General features: G+C 42.2%; 1 protein-coding gene across 2 annotated transcripts in view; it reads right to left on the minus strand.

Annotated features, from left to right (window-relative positions):
* Window positions 1-1,068: 1,068 nt before the first annotated feature.
* Window positions 1,069-25,197, minus strand: part of CLYBL (citramalyl-CoA lyase) — a 176,656-nt gene continuing 152,527 nt past the window's right edge. For both annotated transcript variants that reach the window (XM_054812018.1, XM_054812022.1), the window contains 4 exons: window positions 24,138-24,231; window positions 22,619-22,786; window positions 17,340-17,464; window positions 1,069-1,710 (listed from right to left, as the gene is read on the minus strand). In XM_054812018.1, the coding sequence (XP_054667993.1) occupies window positions 1,615-1,710; window positions 17,340-17,464; window positions 22,619-22,786; window positions 24,138-24,231 (483 nt within the window). In that variant the 3' untranslated portion in view covers window positions 1,069-1,614. The remainder of the gene's footprint in view (window positions 1,711-17,339; window positions 17,465-22,618; window positions 22,787-24,137; window positions 24,232-25,197) is intronic.

Consider the following 25,197-nt stretch of genomic DNA (forward strand, 5'->3'; position numbering starts at 1 on the left):
AGCGGGGGGTGTGGGGTGTGTGTCGGCCCGCGCTGCTCATCCCCAAACTCCGCGGGGGGGGCTCGGCTCCCGCCCTGGGTGCTGCCCCCGCCGGGCCCGGGAGCACTGCGGGGCCGCCGGAGGAGGCGGGGGGGGGGGGGGGGCACCTGCTCCCTGTCCCGCTCCCCGGGCCGAGCCCAGCCGTGTCCCCGGCCGTTCCCGGGGGGGCCGCGGCGAGGCGCTCCCGCCGTCCCCGCGCTCCCTTTCCCCGCCGCTTCCGTGCGGGTTGGTCGGTGTTGTGTTGGTTTTTTTTTTTGTTCCTCCCCTCCTTTCCTCTTCCCTTAATTAAACCAAAACCAACCCAAAATGTTTAAAGTCGCTGCTCGGAGACGGAGAGGAAACATCCCAAGCGAGCAGATGGGAGGAGTAAGCCACTGTGACTCCATACGTAAAATGGCCATGGAGGCGGTGAAAAATGAAACTAAAAAACAACTGTTTTCTATTTACAAATTTAAATAAACAGAACAGCCTTCCCCGCGGTGTTTGTCTAAGTGCAGCAGCATTGCTGCTGTGTAGGTCATGAAAAGGTTGGTGCATAGTTTAAAACTTCCCATTCTGTTAATTTCTTAAAGAACAGTCGTTCATAGTCTGAGCACAAAAGCTCATGATTTAATGAGGAACAGAAACAAAATCTCTGATTGTTGGTGTTTCAAACTTCATTGGAGTCCTCTGGCAACCACAAGTTGATCCTCTGCAGCTTCAATACCCTTTAGCCCTCCATATAAGAGTACACGTTGAATAGAGGACAATGCCTGGTTGTTATGTTTATTTACCCTTACTACAAGCTGGGTTAACCTCTTCAAAACAGCTTTACTAAGCCCGTTAACCACACGGCCCACATGACCTGTAGCCGTATCCCTAATGTGATGTAAATCTGACTCGAGACCATATGCACAAGTTCTGCTGCATTGTGCCTCCGAAAACTACAAGTTTATTGCCGTCCAACCCTTCCTGGGCTGGACGCTTCCAGGAGGAAATGCTCTGAATAGCGACTGCTTAAAAAAGGAGAAAAAAGTCAAGAGTCCTGCATTGTTGGAGCGATATTTTTAATGGCTGTTGCACATTTGGGGGGGTGGGGGAGGGGGAGAACACGAAGCCCGCAGAGAGAAATGATTTTCATCACAATTATTTCAACCGGTGCGTAATTATTCAAGGCTTTGCCCTTTCTGATGGGAGTTCTGCACCGGAGCGGGAAGATGCGTAGGTACAAATAGAAGCGATTGACCCGGTTTTCATCTGCTCTTTTAACAGAGCTCACAGCTTACATTTTGCTTTTTTCCTTCAGTGAAGTCATAATCCCACATTCGTAGTAATTATCATGATGTCACACAGTTGGTGATGTAACTGTGTTGCAGGCTTAAGAGTAGTACGCGGGCCGTACAGGAGCGAGCAGTGGTTTGAGTCAGGAATAGTTTTAGTAATTAGCAATGCTGGCAAGCAAATTATGACAGATCTGCAAAATGGACATGAATTTCTGCTTAAACTTGATGTCTTTAATTTTTTTTTCCCCCAAGTATTATAGTCATCTTTTAAAACAGCTACTGGGGCCCCATGGCGAGAGCTTCATTTACCAGCTCATTTTTTCTTGATGGCTGTGGCAAGCGTAACAATGTTCTGTGCCTGCTTCAGTAATGGCATGTCGATCATGCTCCCGTGGAAAGTAAACGCTCCCTGGAAAAGAGAGAATATAAACTTCCTGAGAGGACGTCTGGAAATCGTAGTTGGCTTGTCTTTTTCTTTAAAAACATATCCTTTTGCCAAGAAACACCAGCTCCCAGAGGAATCCTGAATGAGTTTTAGGAGACAAACTAAGCGAGACGGGGCAAACGCATTTAAAGAAATGTGGTGGGTGCCGAGTGCTCCAAAGAGGAGGCAAAAAGAGAGAGCAAAGAGAAGCCCAGTGCGCAGCCTGCCTGGGTCACCCTCTTGAGCTGGCAGACGTCGAGGGCCAAGAGCAGCGAGGCTGTGCATGCCAGCCGGGGGGGCTGGCGGACACCGCGCCCCGGGGGGGCCAGCTCTGCTCCCCACGTCCAGCATCACCCTCCAGCACCGGGGCTGTGCCACAGGGCTGGCGCGGAGCTGCCTGTGGATGGAGGGCAAAGCCAGAAGCGTTGTCTCCATCAGGAAACGGCAATAGGGGGTTTGGGGGCGGGGGGTGGAGGGAAGTTTTCCTGACTTGGGGGTGTGTTGAGGTTGTGCTGCTGCGCCTCTCCGTTGGGTCTCCGGTGCTAAAGACAGGCTGGGCTTGTGCTTAGAGCCAGGGGCTGGGATGAAAGCTGAAAAAACAAGTGGCTGGCACGGTAATATTGCCCAAATCTGCTCTGGAGCTAAGGTAAAGCCCACCTGAGCACTGCGGCTAGGGAATTTCCCCGAGCGGATGCAGGACTAGCCTCAGCCGTGGCAATCTGAGAGCCAGGGCAGGTTTCAGAAGTCGCTTTGTATTTCAAGGGATTTTGTGGTGGTACCATGGTGACAAGTTTAAAACAATTAACTGTGAATCACAGTTAAATCTTAAACAGAAGACACATGTTTTAAATAGGGCCGAACCTGACTTGTTCCTTTGGATACTTGAATCCACACGTGTGTTGGAGAGAGAATTTTGAAGATAAAACACTAGGCATCAAGACATACCAAAGTTCAGTAGGAAAAGAAGAAAAAATCTTATTTGTAATTCTGACAGTACTTTGACACATTCCTGAAAAAAACACCAAACCCCAAATACAAAGATGCAATCCCTTCCCCGAAGAATTCAGAATTGAAGGCCTTGCCCCAGCCTTGCATAGGGCGTCTCTGTGAAGCGCTGCGCACCCTTTTAATGTCCTGCCACAATCGATACGGGATCACAGATTTGTCAGTGAGCGAGGCTAACCAAGAACAGGGTACGAGCGATAGCGGCGTGCGTGGCTGTGCATGCACAGGGAGAGAAATGCAGAGGAGAACAAGCCATTTATTGTTTTCTGGTTTTCATTTAAGGCTTGATAATCATTAAATAGAGGACTCTAATAAGTGAAAATATAACCCATTTACAAAAATGTTTAGGAAACGTGTTACTCTAGTGACATATCTCGCTTGACTGAAGCAGTATTAATTAAATATTAAATCACATTCTAGAACAACTAAGACAAAAATCCACCTTAAACAGTAATCTAGTACAAATCAATATTGTTGCATGTAAGAACAGGCTGTATTAAAGCCATTAGAACCCTAATAGTTAAAACTATTATTTTATCCTAAGTAGGATTTCCTACTATATCTTGCAGTATTTTAGGTGGGTTTGGAGAATAAAGGGACTGACAGATACTCAGTGGTAGATACTTCAAATTGAATTTCTTGTTTGCAGAGCAACCAATCAACCCTACGTTACCCCAACAACAACAACATTAATACTGTTATTATTACTATTATTATTAATAATAATACATCACTTTTTATCTTAGCTATCTTGGCCATTTTCACTTATGCTTTTAAACCTTTACAAAAAATGCAGCCTCAAATTATTCATTTTATTAACTTTTGTGAAAATAAATTGGGAACTAAGTAAACATTTTATGACATAGGACTTCAGAATAATTCAGGTTCACACAGTGATCTCAGACTGTAAGATACATTTTTTTCACTGTAAGAAAAACGTGTTTTAACTGTGCCTAATTTTCTCTAGACGTTGTCAGATAATAGCAATTGCTTAAAAGAGAAATTTGCATGTGGGTCGACAGTGGTAAGTAGAGATATCTTAAGGGCTGGAATCATTCTTCCTAGTTCTGTGAAATGGCTGACGTAGGAGCACAGTTATCGTAAGTACCTGCAATAGTTTGCAGAAAGAGATGGGGGCCTGGGAATGGCAATTCTGATGTCTGGTGGTCCGAATCATGATCAGGAGGGTCTTATCCCTTCCACTGAGTGTGTACACAGGATGCTCTGAAGTCAGGTACCTCTTTGGAGTGTGATGAATCTGGGTCAGAATGTCTTTTTTGAAAGCAGGAGTTAATTAAACAGCATGCCTGTCTTCTCTTCATTAAAATAACATGTTTAGAAAGGAAACCAGGATAATAGTGTGTCTGTGGACACATGAACGCTGAACCACTTGCCGTACGTTCTCTTCTTGTCAGCGTGCAGCTGTAGTTTGGGTTGCTAGGAATTTGAATTCTTGAAGGAAAAAAATGCTTTTTTTTTTCCTAACAGCAAAGAGTAACACGAAGAAGTTGGCTTCTCTGCCTGTTCACTCTGAGGCTTATTTTCTCCCTGCTAATTTGCAGCGTTGAGCTAAAGTCCAGAAAAAGAAACCGATTTTAATGCCATTGAATATACTCTATTCACTGCCTCTCTTTCCACCCACAGGTTTCAACAGATAGGAAATACCAGTAATTATAGCTTTGTCCCCATGCTCTCTTTTCCAATTCTGCTAGATGAAATTTGCCTTCAGCATTGTTTTGATTTTCTCTCGCACGCATATAAAGAAAACAAGACTTTCTATAAACACCATTTACTTTGATAGCATTAATCTGGGGATGAATTTAGTCATAGATCTAAATTTTCTTTTTGGCTAATTTTCTCAATAATCTCACGCTTCCAGCCTGTACTTAGACTCCCAGTAGTGCAGCTGTGGGACCCAGGGTCTGTTCTTAAGGAAGCTTGCAGCCTCAATGGGAGCGACGGCGGGTGCATGGGGCGAGGCTGGGGTTTGCATCCATCGCCTTCGGTGGCTGCGGTTCTCGCTCACTGCGAGGCATATAAATCGTTCGGTGGGAGCCTTTTCAGAAAGCTGCAAAAGGGTCCTGCCGTTGGGTGAGTCAAACGTGTCAGACCTGCCCTGGGAAGAGACAGAACTGCCAGGTAAAGGCTGATGGAGGAGCTGGGAGAAGGAGCGGCTGGGAGGCAGAGTTGCAGGCGGTGGGCACAACCTTTGGGTGACAATGCGTGGGTGAAAGTAGCTTGGGTGGAATGAGAAGTGGAAGAACGGAGGAGAACTGCGGCACCCACCGTACCGGTGGCTGGAGGTGCAGCCCTTCTGAGGAGCGGGCGGCTCCGTGCGCCAAAGACGCTGCCCCTGTTCTCAGCAACGCAGCCCGTGTTCTGCTGTCCTTATCCAGTGCCATCCTTCGTGCAGCAACACAGCGAGCGTGCTGAGGGCGAAGCCCTGTGAGAAATGAGGTGACTTTGGCACTCACCAGCCTGTAGGGTGTGGGAGCTATGGGAGCGCTTTGGCTGGCCTCCGCCGTACAGCTGTGAAGGCAGCACAGCGCAGCAGAGGGGTTTGTATTTGCACAACCTTTGCCTTCCCTCAGCCTGATCGCTGTGTGCCTCTGTCAGGGCAGACTATCAGGGAAAAAGCAAGGAAGAAAGGTGAAGAGATGATGTTTCCCATTTGGGTCCTCATGCAGATGAGCTGAGAGTCCTTCCCAGTCGACTGACAAGTGAGGAAAGACTCAAAGGTGTTTTCTTCTGGATAGCTCTGTGAGAGCAAAGCAACAGGCAGAAGGCAGAGCCATCCAGCTCCCCTTCTCTCCGCCTGGTCGTTGAGCTGCCCACAGAGCCCCCCCGGTCGTCATTTCCCCGTCCCCATCTCTTCTATCAGGCCACCTTCTCCAGGCTGAACGATGCAGGACCAGTACTGTGCAATTTGCTACATCCCCCAGGAACCACGTAGTATTTGAATGCAATAAATTCACAATGACATTTAGTGGTCTGTTAAAACAGTTGTAACATCTTTAAAAACGTAACAGCTATTTACGCAAGATGCAGGCCATGCTGAGTAAGGCCTTAACAACTCTATTTTGAATTTCAATATGTCCTAAAGTGCTTTGAGAATGGAACGGAGAGGGCTTTTGGCAAATACAGAAAACAGCTGAAAGGGAATTAAAATTATAGAAAGCTGCTAGGGTTTTTGTTTGTTTGTTTGTTTTTTCCAGAAAGAAACAGCAAAAAATGATAGTCTTGGAAAAAAGAGAATTGAGCATGGTCAGCCCCAAGTGATACAAAGATCCAGCCTACAGACAAGGGAATCGATAAGGCAGAGTTGATAAAGAACAGTCATTTTCATAGGTCAGCAGCTGAAGATACAGGCTTATGAAAAAAGAGGGCAAATCAAGTTATGCATTAGGAATATCTAATGCAATAACTTTCCAGGTGACTGTGGAGAGATCAAAGAGATTCATAACCAAACTTTCTAAGACATCAGTTTGTCAAAGCTCATGCTTGTACCTTATGAACCTCCTTTTGGATAGATGTAGCCACTACCAAACCCAACTCAGGTCCAACAAAGTTCAACATATAATTGAGGGCTTTTCTTTGACAACTTAGAAGAAAACTCTGGCCTTGTGTTGCCGTGGATCTTGGACATGGCTCCTGTCATATCTATATGTCATCCTTAAACATTTCCTGTAAGAAATGACACGCATCAAGTGGCAGAATGAGTTTCAGCATTGGTCTGTTATTTGCCATGGCCAGAAAATGAACACGTTCATGCAGTGGTTCCTGCAACATGAAGACTTCCTCTTATTGTGTGTGTCTGTATGTGGCAGCATCTAGGAACGTTTGCTCTGTGAAACTTTTGGGAGTAGTTAAGAGCTTGGTAAATCTATACAACCATCTTATAAACAGAGTATATTTTTTTTTATGGCAAGAAGCATTTTGCCTTTCTAGAAGGTACATGGAGGGGATTCAGAGTTAATCAATGACTTCTGTATCAGCTGGGGATCAATATGTTCTGGAGGAACCAGGAAAGGGGAAGGAACGATACAGCCAACGCTCTTGCTAGTGTTTATCATGGGTGGTAGAATTGTGTTGACTTTGACTACAACAGGGGATGGACAGGACCACAAGCGAGGTACCTTTCATGTTCTTCCAGAAGATCAGGGAAAATTTCAAAATTCTTCATCTCTCCTGAAACCTTTTCATATAATATGCCATGTTATGTGGGATTTTACTCCCCCCATCTTTTGTTTTGTTAGGTACCACTTGGGTAACAAGAGAAACAAGCCAGCTAAAACTATTATGATACAGAACACTTAAGGCACCTCATAGTTATGTGACGCACTTCTCTCTGAGCTGTGGCTTGGATTAAAGTACATGAGTTAATTAAAGTAAAGAAATAATTGTTCTGGGACATGTGGGACAGTGATCAGACAAGCTAGTCCCCTTTGGTTGACAAGATGGAAGAATTAGAGGTTCTCCTGCACCTGGGAACGCTTGTGGCTTTTCCCTCAGCATTTGCTCTGTCTGTGGTTATCTGTGCCTCTATCCACGGCCATCTGGATGACTGTGATGAACTCATCGAGAGAGTTACTGCAGACCCGCGGTTCTTAGACCACTGGAAACTATTAATAATATCATCAGTACTGAATGTGATGATCGGCTTTCCCAATACATAGCAAGTATATACATTTTGAAGTACCAAATAAGTCCTATAAGTTCCAAAAAGTCTACCGGCCTCCTGATTGATTGCAGATGGGACTCCAAATGTGAGCACTGGTTGTGAGAACTCTGCGCTCTGTTTTGGGAATGACTGCTGTTGTTATTAATTACCTTGACCATTGCTAAACCTTTGCTAATAAACCTTTCATCTGATGCCCTGTTCTACCAGATCTCATCATACATGTAGCCATCAACTTTAACTCCCACATGACAGTGGCCAGGCCTTTCTTAAAGATATCTATAAAGACTACATTAAGCCTGCATCTTATCTACAGTAGAACCCCCCCCTCAATTGTCTTGCATCACGTGAAAGAATACAGCCAGCAGTGCTGCATTCATTTGTTGTGTGTGTCAACATATGGGCTGTCCTGGGCCAATATGTAGAGACTGCCAACTTTTTTAAAAGCAGTTTACTTCGGGGATTTAGATGGCAGGGTTGGAGGTGCTAGGGGATCCTGGTGAGTAGGTAGGGCTTTGGCATGGGGGGCAGTCTGGGTACCCAGGCCAGTGGGAGGAAAGGAAAAGCAAGCCAAGGTCATGTTCCATGAAATTGCCATACAGACAAGAAAGCTCCTGCTGCTGAATTTTGAATTACGTATAGCTCTAAGATATATCTAACTCTTATGAAATTGCCAAAAAAATCTCTGCCACTAGTTAGGTGACTGTTGCTCAGAAGACAAGCAAACTCATGAGTGAGGGGAGGTCCTTCGAAGGCACTCTGCTGTCACGGGGTTGGAAATACTGCCCTGCTGAGGAAGATTTCTTTTTTTTCAATTACTTTTCTTAACGGTTTAGCTAGCAATACTTACCTTTGCAGACCAAAACCCTGCAATGAGTATGTGGCAGTTGGGTTACCTCCTCACCCTACTTGGTTGCCTTCTGAGAGGACATGCATCTAGGACCTAAGGGAAATGGGCATAGGGGCACCAGTGAGCCAGCCACCCTTCTCTCCTCCACTCCCTTCATCATTAGGAGATGTCGTGAATCAAACAGAGCTGCCACACCTCTCTGGTAGCGCGGGCCAGAGGCTGTGTGTGAATACAGCCATTGTCTAAATAAGTAATAACGTAAGTCCCTTTCCAACCCCTGTGCCCTGTATTGGCACTCGCGGGCAGATGCCAGGATAAATGGAAGCAAGCAGAACAGGTGATGCCAGCTGGCCAGTGCAAACCTTGCGTATCTCCCACAAGGGGAAATGGAGAACTCGTATTGACAAGCATCCTCAAGTCCACAGATGCAAGAAATCTTTGATCCACAGTTACCCGAGAAACATGATTTTTTTCCATGGTAATTTAGTGACTTGCCCACTTCTAAATCCCAAAGGTCTAGTTATGACTTTTTGGAGACCACAAAAATACATGGAATAAACCCACTAAAATCTGCTTGGGTCTGAGAACATTATCTCTAATGCTGCACAATGTTAAACTGCTACAAGGAAATAAGAGTGTTGTGCTCTGGAAGATGGGCAGATTTGCTCTTCTGGGGAGGGAAGGAAGCAGGTGGATGGCAAAGGGTGCCCCTAAAAAGCAGGGCATTCAGGAAGATAATTCCCCTGGGATTAAATGAAAACACACATTGTTTAAATGACCCCCTGCAGAGGAAATTTGGAAATCTTTGCTTCGGGGCTTAAAGACTGCTTGGATTTGGTTACAGGTAATGAACAAAAGAGAAGAGAGTCCTGGACGCAGCAAATGGCGTTGGGTCTGTGCCTGGGGGAGGAGTGATTATCCTGACTGCAAAGGAATGACTTTCCCTTGAAACAGAAGGTTGAAACCATAGTTTGGGGGAAGTCAAGAGTAGGAAATAAGCTAACAGCTGTGATGGTGCTGAATGTGGGTTTAATTATTATTTTTTTTTGTTTGTTTTGTTCTGCAAGTTGTAGCCAAAGAGCCATGATAAAGAGCTGGGTCACAATTCCACCTTTTAGTGATGAACTTCCAAAGGTTAGCGAGCTGCTAGGAGGTGTTCAATCATATCTAGGTCAACTGAGCACCTTTTTCGGGCTACAACAAGATAATGTCTCAGGCCTGTCCTGCCTTCAGCTCAGGTTGGCACGAAAGTCTTGGCCTTCTTTTAGCATCTTTGCAGTAGGTAGGAAATGCCCAAATAACTAGTGTAGTCACATATGACAAACTGAAGACTCCACGCACAGCGAGTTATACAAACAGAGCTTTTTGGGTTACGTATTTCTGTATCCTCTCCTTTGAACCCTTTGACATTCACTCCTTTTCTGTAGCAACATTATGGGAGAAAAGACCTCCCGTACGCATAATCTTTGGGGAAAATAAATGATCCTTGAAAAGGTTTGTCAAAAATGTCTTTTTGGCAGGAAGAGATGCTCAGTGCGTCTCTCTGATTTGTTGAAGGAATGGATAGATGGGGAGGGAATTCTGCAAAGTATCAAGACCAGCAAGTTTCTGTAGCCATTTTGTTGACATGAAGAAAACATTAAATATCACTACCTTTTGTTTCTTTTCACCAGTGTAAACTTCCACCAGAACAGAAGCAGTTAGTTAGTTCAGAGGATAAATCAGCTTGTGACGCCAGAAGCAGACCTGTTTGTATGAGAAAGGCTTCTACCTCTAGGAGCAGATGGAAGGACACAAAAGGTCGAGAAAGAAAGAGCAACACCAACATGAAACAGAGATTAATTTTTACTTCAGATAACTCCCTAGCAGCAGTACAAACAGTCTGACAGAAAAAGCCCTTTCTAAAGCTCAACAGGTAGGAAGGACTTTGTGATCCCTCAAGTCCACAGTGGGGTAGGAAAGATGAAGAACAGGGACCCACAAGGTCCTTTACTTCTCCTCTGTCTGACACTATCGCTCCCAGCCCATGGATAAGGGTCTTGCCTTGCTGTGTGAGCCAGACAAGCTGTTTTTCCCTCTTACCTCCCTTCCAAGCTGGGGGACAGCCATATAGGCTGGGATGGGCCAGGGGATCCTGCTTGGTCCAGCTCCAGAAACTCCTTCAAGGCACCAAAGTCTCTACCTCTCCCTGAGCAAACGGCCTGTTTAAGATCCCTGAATGAAAGACAGACACGAGGGTGTTTTTTTTTATCGCTGTCTTTACATTTTCTTTTGTTTCCTTCTCATTATGGTTGTTGCTTTCCTGCGTGCGTCTTTAGAGTAGGAAAGAATAAAATTAAAGAAACAGAAGAAAGTCCTAGAAATCAGGAATATTCTCCCCTGGTTTCCATCCTCTGTCTTGTAATGGTATTGGGAACGGAAGAATCCTAGAGAGCACACTTGCTGCTGCCAAGCAAATCTTTATTTTATAGCACAAAAGCAGCTTCCTGGACAAACATCCTATCCAACCATGCATTTTTCCCCCTAGTAAGCATCATGGTTATTACATGGAAAAATGAAAAGTAACTAATATTAAGACTCCCGTATCCTCAGATGCCCTTAATTAAGTCATTTAGAATTAACTTGAGGTTTATAGTCATGGAAGCTATCTGTTAAATATCAACTAGAAAATTTCATCTGGAAGTAAATGACTACAGGCCACAGAAAAGGCATTTGATACCAAGGGGGAAGGTAGCTGGAAAATACAAAGGAGGTGAGAAAATAACAGCGAAGCTTGTTCTGTCAACAAGAATGGAATCGCCGGTATTTTTGTGTTCTATATTTTTTCTAATTTCAGATTCATTTTCTGAATAGGATTGAACAGCCATTTTTTACTGCGATTCTCTATTTCAGCTGAGGAAGCTTTTGCAGAGAGCTTCTCCAGGTCCCTGAAAAAGCTGGCTAGCACAGAGAGGAGCGAGGAGGCAGCAAGACCGCCGCTACTTAAATTAACTGAAACAATATTTTGGCTGTACAGGCTTCTGAATTCCCTCAGTAAGCCTTAAAAAGAGCCATCTGGTCAGAACATTACATCTCTGGTTAGATCCTGCTTTGGAAATTGAGGCGAGGCTTGTGAGCGCTTGTTAATGCTTTGTAAAGAGGGACTTGGGAGGTGGGTAGTTGCCTCAGTGGGTTGCTTGGTGCAGAGCAGGTTTTGGCACGACAGTGGGCAGGCGTCTGCGGCGATGGGCGTCTCCTCTCTTCCACGCCCGCAAAAAATGCATCACCTGCGTTGGGAGCGTGTCGGCACGGCACGGCCCTTCCAAAAGCAAGGGCACTCACTCACCCTGTCTCACCGAGACCCCGCACGCACCTCCTTGATGCCGCAAGGACAGAAAGGTCGTGCCTTGCTGAGGAGGAAGCCAGAGGGGTGCCATCCCGTGCCCTCTGCAGAGCCCGTGTCCCCCGGGACAGCAGCCGCCTCCTCCGGGAGCTGCCTCTGGGTGGAAAGGCTACGGAGGGGCACAGCATCCGTCCTTCTGCTCCCGGCTCGCGGAGAAACTTCTCCCTGCGGGAAATGTCGAAGTGCCATCCGAGTCCCTCTCCCCCCTCCATGTTTTGGACGTAGGTCTTTAATGAGTGGAGGAAAACAGATTAAGAGCCACCGAATGCCTGCTGGGGAGTGGGAGGCAGGGGGAGTTGGCAAGAAAATGTTTTGTATGAGTTTCTGCCCTGCTTAGGAGCTTTTGCAGCCCCGCGTAGTAAAACCTGTCTCCTTCTCTCCCCACCTGGCATAACTCCCTCAGGACTGATTGTGCCAGTGTAGGAACCAGTATAGCACAAGCAATTAGCTAATATAGCCCCTTCTGCTCTATTGTAAAGGTTCAAAATTTGCCCCCAGATGGATCTTTCTAAGAGAAAAGCCTTCAACTGTGACAGAAAACACATTTCTAAAATCTTTTTCAAAGAATAAAATTGTATACAGAAACTTTAAGTACTATCATGAGCTCTCTCAATGCCTATTTATTCATCAATTTTCACATTAAAATTTCACTTGGCCACTTTTAAAAGAAGAAAAACAATATAACAGTGGTCCATGCTTAAATCCCACCAGTGCTCTCCATCTTTGCATAGCGATGCACCTGAACTTATACTTCTTAACGCCGAAGCTCGTAAAAGGTGGCAATTTATCGCAAATCTCTGAATCCCCCACTCTGCAGCGTGAGGAATATACATTGCCTAATTAACAGAAACGATAGCAAATGCCCTGCGTCCTCGGAGCGAGCGCTGACAGCGCTGCAGCCCAGTGGTGCACAGAGGTACCCCGTGCTGCTGGTGTCACCCCGGGATGGGATCCAGCTTGGCTGGTGGCACCTCAAAGCTCTGCCTGCAGTCTGTCCTGGGCGAGGGGAGCGGGGAGCCGGGCTGCTCCCTCACCCCCAGCTCCGTGTAAAGCCCTGAGATATAAGGCCCTATAAAGCGTGATATAATCCCTGCGGGTTGATGGGGTCCCACACTGCTCCATGCCAGAGGGATGCTCCGGTGCATCCCTCCCAGGAGGCAGCCCAGAGGAGCCTGCCACCCCCCCGGGGCACAGTCCTGCTCTCCCAGCACCCACGGGCTGGATTGGGAGGGGATGGATCCCTCGTGGCTGGGGCCGTACAGAGAAAGCCTTCCCAGGGGCCGCGGCACTGCCAGGAGAGGGAGGGCAGCGGGGAGAGACCTCCCCGGGCGGCGGTGGGAGCTGGACCTGGCCCAAGCACGAGGGCGCATCGTCTCCAAGATACAGTGGCTTGGGGTAGCTTTTCCTAAACAAAGAGCATTATAAAGGAGCCACTGCTGGAAATTTCCATTCCTTTGTTGGGTGGATGCTGTGTAAATAAATGCATTCCTCAGATTTTTCATAATCCTGGAAAGATCCGTAAAAGAAACTGTACAGTTTGTCAAATTACTGGAGTTTATATACATTATTCCTCAGCCGCTGGGAACATGATATACAATGGCACAGAATATAATGCAAGAAACATATGCTACAGATCTTCTAAGCACCACTCAGTGCATTCGTATGTGGCATGTACAGATATTTCTTCTGTTTTGCCCCGTGGGATCTAAAATATTCAACCTATATTACAGCTCGGGTTTGTGAATTACTTACCTTAACTCTAAATAATCCTTACCTGACAGGTGACTTCACCAGCAGCATTTAGCTCCCTATTCCCTGGTTTAATGTGTAGGTGCTTTGAAAGCATTTGTAAATGAGTACATGAGATAAATGTGTAAGCAACCTCTCACTTTACTCTTTAGAAACATCTCACTTTACTCTTCTGTTTTTCTTTCTGTCTGAATTTTATTTAAAAAACAGATGATTCGGGAAGATCCCATTACAGTAACGATATTGTGCCTGATGTATTTACAAGTCGAATGGCTCAAAAAATGCATTTTCAGTGTCTTACTTTCATGTCATATATAAACACTAGCTACATGCAGAAAAGATTACATTCCTGTATCCAGTGTATTGGTAATGTAAACGCAGGAGTTGTTACTTACATAGTAAAGACTATTGTACCTTCATTGATAGAAGTGAGATCTTTTTCTTGAAATAAACTCGTAGCTTTTCCCACTAACTCTACCCTCTTGGACTCAGTTAATCTGGATTTATAAGATCATTTCCCTGTTTAATGTAGTGCAACTACTTCAGAAATTTAGAACAGAAACTGTCCTTTAGACTACCAGAACAATGCTCATTACCCATCTTTTTCATTTTTGAACACGCTCTGACATTTATCTTGTATTTAGATTTGCCCAACAGCTACCCCTGCTTTCTTTAGGATGAATTTTTGAATTTTTGGAAATCACATCCCCTAGTAAAGCAATTCTACTGGAAAAATACTGAAATGATACAGAAATAATACTTTTCTTTTTAAGCACATTTCATTTTTAGATCTCAAAGTTCTAGACAAAAGAGAGCACTTAGTAAACAGTTGTATAAAATGCAAACAGTACTATTTCGACATTTGTCTTTTAATTGTCCAAAATACAACATTAGCATTTATTTCCTAGCTATGCTATTTTTCAATCAGATTACAAATATTAAACACCCCCCCCCCCCCCCCCCCCAACCAAAGCAACCTACAAGCCAAACCAAAACAAGCCCCCAGACAGCACGATCTCCATAAGGCAAGCCCAAATACTTTTGGCTAGCTGGTTAGCTCTCTAATTTCCTTCTGCTTGGACACTGTCACAGCATCTCCAATTCCGCAGTGCTCATCCAAGATCCTAATTTTTCCTGACCTCGGTACTCACATTTGGGGGGTCCTATGTCAAAGCATTTCAGCCTCCAGGATGAAGTAGCCTGGTTCAGTCTTCTCTCAAAGACAGATTATTACTGCAATTGTAGCTCTCAAACAGGAATAGATTATAAAAGCTTATTACTGTATTTTAATATAAAATATTGTTGACTAAGGGCACCAAACTTTAAACCCAATTAATAACAAACTGTGATCCCAGAGACTGCAGACCAGTAACTTATCTACCACACAAACAGCCGCACAAATCCCTCACATTTATTTTTTCCAGGCTTTCAACTTTGATTAATAACATGGCAAAACCGTGCAAGTCTCAACCATATTAACCACAGCTATATTTTTAGTCTTACTGACATGAACACTTTAATATAATAAAAGGAAAACAGAAGAGGTGTTTCATTAGGACACGAGGATTACTAAAACCGCTGTGTGGAGTATTTGTCAGGAGGTGGTAGGGGAAGAGTTATTACTTACATTTTAGCATGTCTCTAGGACGTGGAGCAAGAGGCTCCCTCAGTGAGATATGTTTGGTTTGGACAAAAAATTTAAGTAATCAGACCGTCCAGGCTCTTCTTACTGACACATTTATAATACCACATTGCAAACTCGGTTACGAAGTTTGCAGCACTACACAGAAAACTATTTTTCCAGTTTTGTTATGAAGCCCGGCAATACGGCAGTGATACAAGATCCACAAGTTCACATATTAACCTGCCAGTCCTTTTTTATTGATAGAGGGCTACATGCAAAAATATACAAAGCATGCAACCTGGTTGGTTAAAAAAACAGCCCAAACTGCAAACCCTCAGCAAATATGTTCTTGCAGCTGATTATAGAATCTTATAACTTATTTTAAAAGAATTTATTAATAAATAGAAAAAAAATCCCCCAAACCCAAACAACCACCCCGAATGGCCGATATAAGCAAGAAACCAGCATTATGTCAGTAAAATAACAGCTTCAAAACAAATCCAAAGACTAATGCTTGCCTAATACAGAATTCTTCAATATTAAACATGTTTGGCTTCATGATTGTGTGATAGCGAGACTAGAATTAAATTTAGTCCAGTCTCCTCATCGATTGTTCATATGACAGGGGTATTCCTTAGATGAGTTTCTGACACCAAATTCAGCTGAATGAATAGTATTAAACACATCATAAACATAAACAATATTTGGCTAAGTATGTAATTTGACTTTTTTCTTTTTGCACCTACCTGCCTACACATTTGCACCAGCAGTATGTTTTTAACGATGCCTTTTGTCAGAGAGCCAAGCTTTGTAAATCGGAATAATGGGCAAAACCAGTCATACATTTTATACATTTTCTGTTTCTAAATCGTTTGCATGAAGACACCTCCATTTCAAAATTGAGGGAACAGAACAAAGAGATACAGGCACAGAGCATCCTAATAGTGACCCTGAAATAACAGCTCAGGACAGCACCCAAATATCATGGTCATGGATGTGTTTGAAATACCCGGGTACCACAGAGGGGATGCGATAGCCTAGCAAGGAGAAGGGCAGAGCAACAGCAAGTACCTTGTCACACTTTTACCCTGAGATGAAAGCATCATTTCCGCTTTGACATTTTTAGCATTTCTAATGCACAGCATCTGCAGTATCCGAAATGCAGGGGGACGGGGAAGGCACACACCCCAATCTGTTTCGACCCACCAGAAAGCGAAGAAATGTACAGAAAACCTTTATACGGCACTGGAGAAAGCGAGACCCTATGCACAGTCTTATATATGAACTTCACTACCAGAGAGATTTGTCTCCCACTTGAACGCCACACAAGCGCACGCGAACCGTTCCCGCTCATCTGCGCTCCCCGTTCTGACATCGGGACTTTGCTTTTTAACTAGCCCGGGCTTGGCTGCAACTAAGATAAACATATTTAGCTGCAACTTTTTTTTTTTTCTTTCAAAAAGAGGCAAACTGGATTATAGCAAATAACCTTTAAGATAATTAACTGACAATGCCGCAACTAGCATAAAATCTTCCTTCAGGCGACCCCTAATTTAAGTATTACTGGCACAAAGTGGAGACAGATTGTGCATCACCACCGCAATATTTACATAGCAGAAACCCACAGAGCAGGAAACGTGAGACTCAATGATGCACTAAATTAGGAACAATCATATTCTAGTGTTAATTTGCTTTCTCCTCTATCCAAATTTCAGGTCCAGCAATTGGTACAAATGCACATAAAACATTCCCATTTTTAATGATTAAGAACCACAATCTGCAAGCAGTTCTGCTCATAAGTAAATTCACTCACTACCAGGGATGTTTGCAGGATCAAACCCCCAAAAGTGAAACAGGTTTACCAACATAGAGATTTTTCAGAAAACCAAGATTCTAAATCGTTTTATTTCTTGCCATAAATGATGTCTGCACAAGCAGTCTGAGCCGTCTGCCAGGCTACCTGCCTTTTGATTGCAAATATTTTCCTGTGACAGCAGCACCGTGATTCTGCGGCATAATGGAGGAGCGGGTTTAATTCACCGACGCTGTAGATATATGCAGGTACTCAAAAGGCTACGTACTCAAAGAATTACAGTTAAAACAGGGGAGAGAAAAAGACAGCCGGTCTGTTTGTAAATACATTGGGAAGTGACACATTTATAATAAAGATACACTCTCTAGTCTATCCAGACACAGATTTCATGAGCACTACTCTCAGTTACAGCACACTTCATAAGATAAATGCAAAGAGCCATCACCAATCCTTCTAAATCTTAAATATTATTCCAATTTGGTTTCCACTATGGCATATTAACAAAATATTTACCTTGCCTAATCGCTGATGTTCTTCAAAAGCAGAAATCAGTTCTTGTGCCCACTTTATTTTTTCAGGGCTCGGAGAGAACTGTTCCTGGACAACAGCAATTTGGTTGGGGTGAATCACCTGCTTACCTACAAAGAAGATTAATAACACCAGAATCATGCATCGACAAACAGATGTTCAAGCAAAATGTTCCAACCACTTGAGGCTCTCATATGCCTCGCAGACTTTCTTGCTCTTTAACTAATTATTTTACTTGGTTTCTTTTATTTTTTAAACCGGACAACAGGCAGATCGCCTTTTGCCGGATTGTTTTAAGAATAAAAATCTCTTTGAGCTATGCTTGCGTTCAATATAGTTTGAAAGAACCCACGATTCTTTCTCCTGCCTCCCCATTTCAATCCATACATCTTCTCTCAGTCATTTCAGGTGCAATTGTTTGTCCGGGGCAGTCAATAACACTTAGGTGTAATGCATCTCTGAATCTAACTATATAAATAACAGCTCCAGCCACTCTTAAATAAGTGGTATTAAAGTGCGTTAGAAAAATGAGCTCCGAAGAAGGTGGCGAGAGATTTGTAGGACTGGAAAAGTTACCAGTCACCTAAGGATCATGCCCTAAACTCTCAGTATTGGCTTAGCATCGTAAAATCCTCAATATTGTTTAAGTTGTTGTTGTTGTTGCAGTAGTTAGCAGGTGCAGGTAGGTTGCAATATTTATTCAGTCACCGGTCCATTAAAGAACTCCTGAGGTTTTATGAATCAGGTTTCTTTTTTAATCCCGTCTTGTATAAACATACGTTAAGAAAATAAAAATAGATGTTGCCTTTTTTTACTAGAGATTTTCAAACGTGAATAGACAGCCACATAATCTGTTTTAATCTGCTATTGTGTTTAGCTACCTTAAAACAAATACATATCTAATTTGTCTGACAGTTTTCAAAGTGTAACATTTGACATTATGAGTTCATTTCTAAGGGAATTTCACAGACCGGGTGTGATTTCTGCACTTTGGTTTCAAAATGTTTTAATAAAGAGAGGCTACCGTAATTCCCAGCTTCCCGCGGAACTGCTGACTCTCCTCCGTGCCGGATAACAGAACCAGGGAGAGGGATGAGCCTGATCCTGCAAACCTGCCAGCAAGCGAGCAGCCTCCTGCACGCGGAGGGTCCCACGGCCGTGCCGTCCCGCCGCGGGCCCCGGCCTCTCCTGGGAGCCAGATTTTTTTTTTTTCTTTGCACGCAAGGAAAAGTTCGAAGCGCCGAGGACCTAAGGAGGTTTGCTGCGCGCAACGGGGTCCGCTCTGATGTTCTTACCGACGTTAAGCCGGCCGTACGTTAGACATCAGCCCCTCGCTCGGTGTAAGAAGTCTCACGCGTGACCGCAGAGATACACCTCTTTTAAATGAAATTACCGCTGCAAAAAAACACCCCCTGGGATTGTTTTTATCAGACTGCACTGGGTCTGAGTGATAACCTGGAGTACAAACAAAATTTGAGGACGCAGCAGCAAAATCTACTTAATTTAATGAGCAAAGAAATAGTAATTTTTTAGTGTGGCCACGTTTCTTTGCTAAAAAGCCATAAGTAGCTCAATTTTATTTTATTTCCTATTAAACAACCTTTACTTTATGATCTTACGGGCATCCAAATATTGAGTTTGAAATTTCAATGTCATAACTATTTAAAAAATAGCTTAAAAACAGGTAAAAGCTTGAAACTCAGTAAGAACTATATTTTTTGAAAGAAATTACATGGAGACATTTTTTCTTACCTAATGTGTTTTACATTAGGTCTAATCAAAGGGGTTTTAGTCAATTTAATCAAATGTCATCATTAATAAGATTATGACGTTCCTTATTTATAATACAACAAATTCTCCCTAGCTAAACTACTAATTCTGAACTTGAAGGGTGTGCGCATAATTCCTGCAAAATCTAAGGAGTTTAACTTTCTGGGAAAATTGTAGAATATATTTTAAATTACATGTAAAGTCACTCTATAATTATAACAAAAATGAAAATACTTATACATGATTTTTTAAGTGTAAAACATTTCTGTAAAAAGATTTGCTTTTGATAAAGTTATCTGCAGCAGTAAGCTATACATTTTATCATTAAAACACTACCGAACAATTTACAGAGAATATAATCGAATTTTTGATTTATAGCACTCAGCTGATTTTTGTCACAGATTATGTTTCCAAATAATTGTATAATAGACATAATGCCATGCAAGAATGAAGCAAATATTTTAAACAGAATTGTTGTTATTGACAAGTTACTGAGAGAGTGCAAAATTGGAAGACATTAAAATTTATGACCACGAAATCCTTTTTACAGTACCACTTGATATATCGTGCTTTAAATCAATACCTGTCAAGTCTTTTAGGTAACTGTATGATGGTGTCATTTTAGTCTTCTACAAAAGACTGCAAAAAGAGAGGAAACCTATAGTGTTTCGTATTTATATCTGGCTTCTCAGCATGTAGCACAGGACTTTCTATAATGACTAAGTCAGCTGTTAAAGCTTATGGCGAGGTTTACTTAATTTTTTACATAAACATTCCTAAAACTGATGACCGTTTATATAGGCAACACACTGACTTTAAGTCCACAGGTTCTGGCATTGTAAAACATCTTCCTGGATGTGTATGCATGTGTGTGTGGGTGTGTATATATATATACATGTATATACATAAAAATCCCCCTAAAAAATTATATATATAAAAAATTAAAAATCAATAGACATATAAAGCATCTATTAATTTGGCTAAATTACATTTGAAAACATTTGATTTTTTGTAAACACACTCACTGAAGGCAAAACAGGCTGCTTTTAAGATAACTAGAAAAGAAAGCTTGGCTAAAATAAGCAAATGAGGGTCACAACAGTAACTAAATAGATGGCAAATTCTTCACTATATTATTTTGCTCATTTAATCTTGAGTGAACATAGTTGATTACATTGTGGCCAATTCTACCAGTCTAAATCTGAATATGGAAAAATCTAAGCACATATAACTTTGCTGAATATTTTGGATTTGCATTAGTTTTGAGGGTGGTGAATTTGGCCCTATGCATGCAAAGAAGCGTGTGTTCTCCAGCTAACTCGGAAGCCCAAGCTCGTGTTAGTCCTGTTGGTTTCAATGATTTTGATTCTTTGTGAAAAAGTAGCAGGAAGGGAGCTTAAATATTTAAAAATAACAGGAATCGTGTTTTGAACTTGCTATTAAGGCGACACCAGTATTTTATTCTCACGTTATCAGCGGACTGTCAGTGGCAAAGACGATCTGCAGACTTCTGCTTTATACAAGGTCATAGATTAAGCTAAGACCCACTTGTAATTTTCTGTGATGAATATTAAATTGGAAATGTTAAAATGCTTCATTTATATAGTTTTGGATGGAAACATTTTTGCTTTCAGTTTTGACATGACATTTTATTTTCATCAAAACAAGCAAGCAAGATTATAAAAATATTAGATTAAACTGAAAGCAAAAGAAACAAAACAATAAGCGAAACATTTTGGATCGACGTAATTTTTTTTTTTTTAACCAAAAATATTAAAAATGTTGTTTTGTTTTGACTTAAACAGATTTTTTGAATTTTTTTTTTTGGCCACCAAATCAGAAAAGTCAGTATTGCCCTGTCTCTAATTATAGTTGGACTGGTTGTCAGGCTCTTTGCTGGATTTTGGAAATGTGCTGATGATAGTTGTGGAAAGGCAGGAGGCAAAGAGCAGGAGCTGCGGCTTCACCTTAATGAAGTCTGTACCTTTTACAGATCTTTACCCCTGGTACGGCAAGGCAAGATGCCGCTAGGGCCGAGTTAGAAATTCACTTTACACCCTAAACTGCCACACGTGACCTTCTTATTTGTCTCCTATCTGGGCCCTATCCTGATGTCAGACAACTTCCACCATGAAGTCAGAGGAGTCCAAATCTTGTTTATGCTGAGTATGTCTAAATTTCCTAAATTGACAGCCCCAGTTAAGTATTTAAATACACATTAAGTGTTCAAAAAGAGTGCTCTCAAAGGTGTTAGGCATCTGTAACTCCATCTTCTGTCAACAGGAGGTTCACGTGGTTAAGTTTTTTTCAAAAATCAAGCCTTTCCATAAGCTAGGAAATATTGGTTGAGATTAGGTAGCCATCAGCAGGTGCTACCATTCAGGAACTTTACTATTTTCCCAACTTTAATCGCAGGTAAATGAAGGGTAGAAGTCCACATGGACGTGGTCAACAAAGCTATGAGGAGCTAACTGTTCTGCCTCTGAAACGAGATCTGGTTTTGCAAATGTTGAAGCTCAACAGACAGCGAGGCAGAGTTTGTGCTGAAGAGCATCGATTGCTATTCTTTCACTGGCACGTTGAGATCACTGAAAAGAATGCTTGGGGTTTTTTTTCTTGGTGCTTTAAAGTATCGTATACTGCTAACTGTAAAAATATAATTATTTGCTAGATGGCATCACCAGGACGCATGCCTTTGCTAACAAAAACCTAAAAGGGATGTACTATTACCGTACGTATATCCTGAATGATGGTCAGAGACAACGTAAAACGTTTGTCCCATATGCTAGAATTTTCTAATGCATGTGTCAAACGGCTGATTTCTATCGCAAAGCCCCAATCTTTGGTGGCTGCACCGTCCCACCGGGGCGTCCGAGCGATGTGGTACAGCAATCACAGGGTAACAGGCTGCGTTACGGGACGCTGGGGCAAGGAGCCTGCTGCTCTTGCTGCCTGCCAATACCCGTAGGTGACACCAGCACTTACTGGGAGGGCAGCCAGGAGATGGAAAACAAATCAAAGAAAATAATAAGAAAATAACTTTCCCCTAGCAATTAGCATACGAGATTTGCCTCTCAACTCCTTCACCTCAGAACTGATGTTTACCGACTGATGTTTAAAAATAAACAGGAGAAAGGGAATCACGTATTTTAAGAAGCAGTTGTAGGACAGCCATCGCAGAGTACAGTATCGCCTTTCCCGTGCTCTGTGATGGGAGGAATCACTGCACAGCCTCCACCCCAACTTCTCTTCAAACACACTCACACGCTTCATGGGATGTGATTTTTAAAAAGGAGCCTGTGACTTTTCAGGCAAAATTTCCAGCCCCAGTTTTAAAGGTTCTAATAAACATAGTAGAGCTTGGTATTACTGAGTTTTTCAAGAAGTGACCTGAAATAAAACCCAAGTTATTTGTATAAGTGCCAGTAAATGTAGCAATATATTTAAATTGAAGAAGCTATGCATTATTTTGAGACATTGGCAGAAAGCCATACCAGTGAATCCCATTGAGGCACCTTCTCTTGATTGCTTGCGGAGCCCATCTTCATCTCGGAAATCGATGTAAACAAGGTCTATTGCTTGAAGGCCAAATGCCTTTGCTGTGACTATTATTTTTTGCCTGGCATAGAGAATATCGTGAGTTTCCTTACTGCTTGTTGCACCTGCGAAAACAATGAAAACAAAGAAAAGCTGACAAGAGTGTTTTAAACCTGTCTATTTTAAATATTTCCTATGTTAAAAAAAGAAAAGTTTGAGATTTCATTTAGCTGATTTAGAAAACAAACGAGGGGTGCAAGGCTATATTGTCAAAATGATACTCTGCTGAGAAAAAAAAAAGCTGCTTTGGCAAAAAAAAAAAAAAAGAGGTCTCTTTAAACACTAGCTTATAAAAATCAGATTTTGATTTAGTTCAAATCAGAAGTTGTAACCCTGAAGTCAGTGGAAACTTTGGCTGGTAAGGACTTGGGACTAACGTGAGGTAATTTGATTACATTATTTACTGTATGCAGCGTGAGAGGCATTACAGCAAGAGAAGCTTTACACAAATTCATATACTGGGTACAAGTAACGAGTTAAAAAATTCACACTGAGAATAGAATTGCACTTTTCTTGGTTCTGATTCTTGTCACAACTGATGTCCTAAGCTGAATATTTAAGCTTTAGTATTTGGATAAAAAAATGATGGTAGATGAAGCAAAAGTATACATGAGACTTCATGTGCTCACAGGGCACCAGCTAAGCAACGTGCTCATGTAAAGGCTGGTGTGAAAAAAAAATAATGTTTCCTTTCCTTAGGGTCATTATTTAGACACAGATTTCCAGTTTGTAAGGAGTATTTGAGTAAAGCAATGCTAATTTTTTACATTAATGTACTTATTTTTAATTTAAATGTTGATAGCTCTGGACTTTTTATCTTTAAACTGAATCAGATAATAAGAAGCTAAGCAGCTTGTCACAAAAGAAATTGTGAGATACTTTTTATTTTTGAGGAAGGCTAATAGTGCTTTCACATGAATACGTGGCTGTATTGACATGGGACATCATAGTTAATGTATGAAAGCAAAATGCAGCAGGAGAGTATTTGTGCATATTGTCAAAAGCCTGGCTGATAATTGTCTGTAACACTGTGATGAAGCAGACATCGGAATTTTAGGACTTTAAATGTAATTCTTAAAAGCATGTGCGTGTTTCTTATGGATATCACATTTTTAAATAATTTCAGGGACTCAACAGGTTTTGGGGGTTTTTTCATTAATTTTTTTGGTACTGCATGGCAAGAAGCACACGAAAGTGTCAGTGCCCCGTAACGCACAGGGACTATGTTTTACTTTGCCGGTGACACATTCTGCGCTGAAAAGAATTAAGCAGAAAAGTGACAACGTAAAATGCAGAATCAAGTGTCGTCATTACTTTAATTCTTGCTGTCAGAAAAGCAATGGCCATTCATCACATCGGGCTTCTCCAATGCAAATCCCATACATTAACATTTATAGGAAACACACAGGTAACAACCTATGCTGGCACGGAAATCCTCTCCTCCAAAGACGACTGCGTCCAAATGAAAGCCAACCTGGGATCCCGTTCTCAGCGCTTCTTCGCAGACAGCCTTCAAACGAGAGCAGAGTATTAATTTCTACAGAAATGCAGCAAGCAGAGAGACTACAGAAGATATTACAGCAACTCGGCGTTACCAAAATGCTTCAGCTAGAATTGCTCCTATTGAAGCAAAGCCATTATAGGTGCTCGACTATGCGCAGTGCTTTAAAATGACTCAGCAAAAGACAAAACGTTATCTTTCCCTAAGTGCTCATATGCCGAGACTGTGTAACTACAGGACACGGCAGCAGATTCCCTACCTTCTGGCTGACAAAATACCCTGGGTATCACTGTGATCGGTACTTCAGATATTTGTGTAACAATATGAAATGAAGCGTTTGTCAAATACTGCTCAAAAGCAAACAAAAAGTATTAAATTTGATTAGTTTGACGTGTGCTGTATCTGCATGAGAAACAGAAATAAGGATCAGAAGCTCTTTTATTAAATAAATAATATGAACGGTTTAAAATGGTTGTGGGTTCCTTATAGGGTATCAGGATTCCTTACAGGATTGCCAATTTAAAGTCTTCTGCTACATATAACTAAAAAGTAGCCAAGGAAGCTAAAAATGCAACAAGTGCTGCAGAAAAGTATTAAAATTAAAGCAAGCAAAATGTTGCTGCTGTAGCTTTTCTATAAAGAAGTGCATTGCCAAAATATTACTATTTTATATCGATGTTTGGATAACATCAGTATTTTTTAAGGCTGAGGTACACAGAGAGAGACAGATGTCATTACAAGCTCTGCTAGTGGGTGTTCTTCTATGGCAGCTGGCGGGATAAGAAATTATTCTTAACTATCAGGATCGGCAATATTAAAAATTCCACTGTAAAATACTGCAGGTGAAGAAAAACCTCAGCTGGTTTCAAATACGATTTAATTCTGTCTATGCAGACGGGAGAGGAGCGTGTCTGTTTGGTTACTGCTTTATTCCGTTCCCAGAGACGTTAGCGCGTGTTGTGAGATAAAGGGCTG

This window comes from Grus americana, chromosome 1 (genome assembly GCF_028858705.1).
Source record: "Grus americana isolate bGruAme1 chromosome 1, bGruAme1.mat, whole genome shotgun sequence".
Lineage (NCBI taxonomy): Eukaryota > Metazoa > Chordata > Aves > Gruiformes > Gruidae > Grus > Grus americana.